At 45.1% G+C, this 7,478-nt stretch overlaps 1 protein-coding gene across 1 annotated transcript; it reads right to left on the bottom strand.

Annotated features, from left to right (window-relative positions):
- Positions 1-2,779: 2,779 nt before the first annotated feature.
- LOC134341647 (probable G-protein coupled receptor 139) lies at positions 2,780-6,776 on the bottom strand. Its single transcript, XM_063039541.1, has 2 exons — positions 6,596-6,776; positions 2,780-4,092 (listed from the first exon to the last, which is right to left on the bottom strand). The coding sequence occupies exons 1-2, from the start codon at positions 6,774-6,776 to the stop codon at positions 3,191-3,193; spliced, it is 1,083 nt and encodes a 360-aa protein (XP_062895611.1). The 3' UTR covers positions 2,780-3,190.
- Between the last annotated feature and the right edge of the window lie 702 nt (positions 6,777-7,478).

The raw sequence follows: 7,478 nt of genomic DNA, 5'->3' as shown, positions 1-7,478 counted from the left end.
ACGCAAATTTCAGACAGTACGCAATAACCGAGTCAATGATTACACTTTATAACTCTTATTTTGTTGCGTGGTTAGTAGAGAAACAAAATATAAAAGACAAAAGCGCCACTCTTATTAAAGTTAACATTTCGTGCATAAAATCCTCCTTTAACGACCTCCGCCGAAACGCCGCCATTCTCCGGACGCTCGAATTCCCATATTCTCCGTCTGCTGAACACCGAACGCTCCCCGCACTCGTTCTTCCTCTTTCCTCGCCGCGACCGGAAGCCCGCGAACAAATTCGGTTCCCAGACATATAAGATAGAATAACATGTCTCCCATTGGTTAGTTTCCCGTTATCTGTAAGTATAACCCAAACATCGCAGTTACAGAGAAACCAGTACATCAGCAGTTAGCATTACAGGGAAGCCACTACAGTAGTCTTAGCAGTTAACATTACTGAGAACCCTACACATGTTGTAATCAATCGTCCGCTCGTTAGTCCCGAAGCCAGCCTGTTCCACTCTCACCACCCGAATGTTCCCCTTAAGAATTTCACCTTGCACCCTTAACCTCCGACCATTAGTCCCACCAAGCCTCAGTGGGAAAGAACATGCTTACTATTACCCTATCCAATCCCTAAAAATCTCTATGAACTCATTCAATTTCATTGCTATCTTTCCTTCCGAAAGGTGACCAGGACTGCACACAATACGCCTAATCGGCCTCACTGACGTCTTATTCAACTCCAACATAACATCTCATCCCCGATACTCAATACCTTGACCTATGAAGGTCAATGTACCAAAAGTTCTCTTTACCACCCTGTCGACCTGTGATGACACCTTCGAGAGATTAAGGATCTCTATTCCCGGATCCCTCTGTTCCACCACACTCATCGGTGCCCCAACATTCAACGTGTAAGCCTCTCAAAGTGCAACAGCTCGCAGTTCTCTGCATGAAATTCCATCTACCACTTTTCAGCTCAATTTTCCGGCTGGTCCAAAGACTCTAAGTGACTCTAACTGATTTTCGGGAAGTCTGATAAATTTAGAACTCACGCCAATGACATTAAATCTGTGATAAGTCTGAAGGAACGAGCTGTTCCAGAGTTTTAAGTCTACAGATCCCCATAGGTAAAACACCAAAGAATATGCGCTGTATTTCCCCCGCGTTTCTTTACCCAGACCGGGGTGAGAACAGAACGGCTTCCTGGATGTAACAGATTCCCGGAGCCACTGAACGATGAATCACCAGCCCAACATTTCCATATAAACTGAAATGCGTGCTTCCTTTAATTACACGAGACACGGTGCATAAGAACAGAGACATGATATTGTTGTACATCGTTCTACTCAATTATCTGTGCAATCATTGGAGTTTCATGGAATAAAACGCCAGACACAGTTCCACTGTATCTCGGTACACGTCAGAGGACTAATCCGAAACCAGCACGAAACCGATGAGCCGGATAGGTGTGTGACCGCTGTAGCGAAACACCCTGAGGCTGAGAGGATCGCGATTATCGACAGATGATAACCAGTTTGTAATGTACCCCACGCAAGGAGGCGTCAGCATCCAGGCACCACAGATGGTTCTGAAGTACAGCGAACACAGAGAATATCGGATCGCTTTGTTCCTCACCGGGTGAGTTGCTGCAGATCTGAAACCGATTGCGTGAGCGCCCGGCGGCGGCAGAGAGTCTGACAGAGCAGAAGGATCTGGGTGAACATTTGGATAGAAGGGGCATAAAAGTTTCGCCATCCAGTTCTAGTCAGGGAGAACACCTTACCGGAAATGACGTGCCGCAGTTTCGTACTCTGTGAACTTGCGAACCTGTGATATCCAAGTAGCCGTTCACTTCTCACTGTGGTCCGGACAAGGGAACTCCATGTGAGCGGCCTGATCCGTCCACGGACCGTGACTCCCCCATGGTGGGAGACTGATACAGATTTGCTGTCTAGGTGGATGGAATTGGAATCGGTTTAATATTGTCACATGTACTGAGATGCTGTGAAAATTCAGTCCTGTGTACAGTTCAAATCATTATATAGAGCCGTGAAGTAGAATAAACAGAAAAAGGTCAAACAGTTACAATTCTGAATAAAATGTAACAACCACAGAAACACTGAACAACAAGTCTACAAAAAAGGAGGAAAATCACAACGGAATAAACTGGGAGGTGAAGAGTCCATATTATCGTACTCGGGATCATTTCAACAATATGTTATCAGCAGAGCAGAAGACCTGCCCGAGCCTGTAGTTATGTGTTTGCTGTACTCTGTAGCTTTACTCGCGCGTTCCTGATCTTTTCCAGAAAACAGTTCCTCGGTCAGTTCTCCTTCCTCTCTGCTCAGAGAGACACATTCAGTGATACAGTTTCGGTCTGATCCGACCTCTATGATGGCGGCAACCCGTAGAGTTTCGGCTCTCTTCAACCAGCCGCGTTCGATAAAACCTGATAGCGGTCGTGCTCTAAAAAAATATTGTTAATTTTGTCACCACACAGTACCGTAAAAACGAACAATGCAGCTGGGAAAGACAGAAAAAGCTGGAAGATCTGTACCAACACCTGTTCTTTTACCCAGGCCCTGCAATAGCCCTGTCGGGAGAGACTGCAAATGCAATGCAAATCCCTCGACATGTCTGTCCTCGGATGCCGCTGCTGACAAGGTAATACTAAAAAAAAACGAGAGAATCTGCACCCCACATTGCGGATTGGCATTCGCATTTCCTCACCACTAACATCGATTTTTCAAACTTCTCTTAACATTGTGATTGCATGATGTTTCTGGAAAGCTAGGATTTATCAGAGCGATACCCGGGACAAGAGCTAATTTCCAGTATGACCTGCGAGCTGGGTGAACCGGACCGTTCGCATTCACTGTTAAACGGGAGAAGTTTCGGGAACACAGGAGAGATTTCACGCTGGAGCGGAGCAGTGCGGCTGGAACAGGAGAACAGAACTGTAGGTCACAACGATGGCGCTGATCTACACTAACAAATATAGGTCGTTCCACTGGGGAAGAGAGGGGGGATATAAACTGGTAAATGCAGGAAAAAAAGATTAAAATGATCGTCAGTGAACCAGAGCGAGAAATCATGCTGGCGAGGAATGAAATGAACAAGGAGAACGCCTGACTCCATTGGTGCAGAGATTGCCTGCAATGGGTGGTGAATTATTTGGGCCAGGCAGGGAAACATCACTAATTCATGACATCCTTGCAGCAATGAGAGCCAGGGGATGTTTTATCGCGTCCTTCAGTTGCTCCCTGAACTTGGTCTGGGTGACGGCGTAAAAAGCCGTGTTTGTGCAGCAGCTCAGAATCTGCAGCATCGAGCCCAGTCCTCGCAGAGAATCAGCAGGAAGCGTCACGGCAGAGAAAGCAGACAGTCGGTTCCAAGCAGAATGCACAGTGAACGGTGCCCACAGCAGGACGAAATTGCCAGAGATGATCAGCAGTAAAACGAGTGATTTCCTGCGGCTCTCCATCTCCGGGTCTCTGGCACTCTGTCCCTTGTCAGCACGCCGGAGTCTCCTGCGCCCTCTGCTGGTGACTAAAACGTACCGGATGGTTAATGCATTCGTCAGGAGGACCAGCAGGAATGGGATTACAGGAGTGAGAAGGTAATGAAATAAGTCAATTGACATTGCGACAAATAAAGACACATAATCTGCGGTATCTACACAAATAAATGGAGCAATCAGCGCTGCATAATACCCCGAGAGTCGAAAATACCAGTAAATGTTCCTTAAACAGCTGATCGCAGTCACTGTCCCCAGAATCACAGCCGCCGTTCTCCCGGTGCAATATTTTGTTTTCAGCTTCTGGCAACAAATGGCCACAAACCGGTCAAATGTGAAAGTGACGGTGAACCAGACCGAACAATCGGTGGCGGCGTAAAGCAGGACGGTGTGGATTTGACACATTGGTGTGTCCGCAGCCCAGATGAGAAGTTCAATTGGCGCGTAAATATTCGGAATCTTGCTCAATATCAGGTCCAGGACAACAACCATAAGATCGGCCGCTGCCATGGCAACTAGGTAGCGAGTGACAACTCTGGAGAGACCGCACTTTCCTCTGGACAGGATTAAAATCGTCACCAGGTTCACTGCAAGAAGCATAAAACACAATCAGTGGAGACACATCCGGAAGCGTTCTCTATTATCATACAATTTATCGGATTTGTTCTCTGTGTCTAGTCACATGAGTGAATAAATGCTCCTCGGGTAGTCTATCAAGAAAATCAATGATTAGAGTCAAATCGTAAGTGAAATCAGTGAAAAATCAACCGCAATATTTTGGGGCCGATGTCACACAGGAAACATCAGTGAATAACACAGATAACGATCACTGGTAATTGGTAACTTTGTATATGTTGAGGGGAAAGATGCAAATGGTACTTCAAATACGAAATCTACAGAAACTTAAATTCCATTAGATAAATTTCCTCAACAATAACTGTTTAGATCAAGGGCAGACTCCCTCCTCTGATCGTTATACGCTACTCTGCAAAAGTCTTTGGCAAACAGATTTATAGTTAGGTAGACTAAGCGTTTTGCACAATACCGTATTGTCAACGTAGAGCGGAGAACCAGGTTGCAAATATGGCGGAAGAAAATGACGTTGAAAATTATTGTCAATTACAGAATGTCTCCCCGGTGCTTCCCTCTCCCTTCCACTTTTCCCAACTACGACTCTCTCACCCTGACCCCTTCCCACTCTTAGTCGACAACTGACACCCATATCAGATTCAGATTGAACGTCACCATCTTAAGTCAAGAGATCAGTTCCGTTTTGTGCGGCAGCAGTACAGTGGAATACACAGAATTACTACGGTACGGTGGAAAGGTCTCGGGCATCCTCGCTATTTATAAAATACTGTCACTGGTCATCCTGTCAGCAGTAGTTCCGATGAATTCACTCAATGTGCGAGTAATTCCGAGCAGCGCGATCCATCCAAGTTTCACACAACCCATTAACCGTTTTGAATCCGCTGACCTAAAGCTCGGAGAAGCTGGTCGACTCTCTGACACGTTCAGCGGGAGACCTGGTTTTGCTGCAGCCGATGCTATGTTCAGAAGCCGGAAGGTAACTGGGCAAATGATATTCCTTTGATTTTTTTCCTCCGCGGTTCCGTATCCCCTTCAGATCCTCCTGCCCTTATTAAAGAGATTTTCCTCCATTCCTTTGCATTTTATTTTATTCGTGGTAAAAACAAATGCCTCCCTGCAATAATGACCCTCTTTTATCCCCAAAGCAATGCGTCGCTGTCAGAATCTCATGATCTGTTCGTAATCTTTCAGTGCGCAGATTTTTTGTTTAGTTTCTGTAGTTTCAGAACACTGACCGAGTTGACAGTCAAATGTAAACGCCGACGATAATAAAATCATCAGTTGTGGATGGTTTTGAATTTCAATCGGAGAATGGAATCGGTTTTGTACCAGGACAACTCTAAATTACTGAGATCACAGTCAATTTTCACTGGTCAAAAATTCAAAAATAAAACTCACAGAAAGGACAATGGCATTTTATAATTGTTAAGTTCCAATCATAGAGTCAAATCCGATGCAGATATCGATTGGAGGTGGATCGTCAGAGGAGAGCGAATGATTGTGAGGAGACTTTAACGATAAAATAGTAAAAATGAGATCTCTTTCCTTTTTGTTTTGAATAAAATGCCACTGGAAGTCAAGGAAGAATTCTGAACTGCGAACGGTATTGCAGAATTCAATCCATACAGACAACTACATTTTCTGCTGCACAGTGTTATTCAGATGAATATTGTTTGAAATGACTAGAGAACAGTAGAGACGGGAATATCCACCATAATGTAACTCCTCTCAGAAGAAGACAGACAATGAGCCGTCTCTCTTTATCATCATTATAACCCAATTCGGCGAAAACCTCAGAGTGACATTTGAAAAGCGAACGAAGGACTGTTTTAAATCACGTGAATTACCACAGGAGAGGGCAGAGGTGAAACAATTCAGACATTTGCTGACAAATTCCGATAATGCGGAGATGGAGCTGCAGCGGGACGAATGCCAGTGGTGAACCGTCAGGAAAGGACCACGGATTCCCTGGACAGTCCGGGAGTTTTAGAATAGACAGTCGGTTCTGGGAGAAGTGGGAAGGCGGAATGTTCAGTTCGATGACGTGTCAGGCACGTACGAAGCTGGGCGGCGCTGGGTGCGCAGTGACGTTGGCGGGTAGTGGATAGTCAGACCGGTTGTCTGCGAGAATGATGCGCACTTAGAAGTCAAATTATATTCCGTTGCAAACACGAGGAGAGGAAGCAACTTGATTCAAAACCCGATATTTTCGAACGGAAGATGGAGCGACTGAAAGGAATCAACGCTTCCAGCGGCAAAATATCATAGCCACCTTCATGAACTGATGTGAGCAACGATTGAACGGATTTACCGATTGGATCAATGGCCCTTACAGCCGCACAATTACAAGAGCCACAGTGAAGAGCATCGTGGTAGAATCTGAACCTTTGCAGATTTCTTACCTGCAGTGTGCAACAGTAGCAATAATTTCAAATGGGTGATAAACATTAGAAAGCAGTTAAATATTGTTGTATAGTTGAGCTTTGAACAGACACTCACCGGGAAGAGCAATGATAGCCAGACCAGGGTAGTAAATCACTTGAATGACTTTTAATGCGTGCGCGATTCGAAAATCCAAGGTCATCCATTCATACTTCGCAAAGACATATTCTGTAGCCCAGAAGACATTCTTAGGATTTTCTGCCGTATTCCACGATGCTGTTCCCGGACTCTGATCCATTACGGAACCAGCATATCTTCCTTCCGCAGAGTGTGCTCTCTCTGTCCCGCTGTGTGGATCGGCGAACCGCTGTGAGTGCCGGAGCGGCTGTTCAGTGAGAACTCAGTGATTCCGATGCTTATTAATAGGAGAGGGGAACTCCCTTCTGACGCCTGAACTCTCCGTGGAAATGACGATATTGGCATTTAATGAAATGACAGATCCAGTTAACCCCTTTTGCACAGCAGCTGAGTAGCAGGTGTGGAGAAATATTCGCAACTAATTACGAACATTGTTGTTTGATACGTTCATAATTTGTGCCGAAGCAATTCAGCAGATTTAGCGAAAAACTGAAGCAAAGTAAAATTCTAAGCAAAAAAGAAAACTCGTGTATAGAAAACATCTTTTTAAATAAAAAAAAACAAAGTTTTATAAATATGTAACACCGCATTGTGATTGCAGAGTGGCATGAGACTTATGCTTAGAGAGAGAGAGAAAGTGAGAGAGAGAGAGAGAGAGACAGAGAGAGAGAGAGAGAGAGAGAGAGAGAGAGAGCCGGGGGGGGGGGGGGAGCATTTGTATGCTTTATTTTGGTTGCTTTTCAAGTGTTTAATGAACAGTTGTCATATCATCAGAATAAATTGGTTTTGTCCATAAACCTGTGCGGGAGAGTTTTTAAAGTGCAAAAGTTGTTTCACTGCGGCAGTCCCACTTCTTGAACTC

The sequence above is a fragment of the Mobula hypostoma genome, unplaced genomic scaffold, assembly GCF_963921235.1.
Source record: "Mobula hypostoma unplaced genomic scaffold, sMobHyp1.1 scaffold_36, whole genome shotgun sequence".
NCBI lineage: Eukaryota > Metazoa > Chordata > Chondrichthyes > Myliobatiformes > Myliobatidae > Mobula > Mobula hypostoma.
This window is presented reverse-complemented; position numbering and strand designations above follow the sequence as displayed.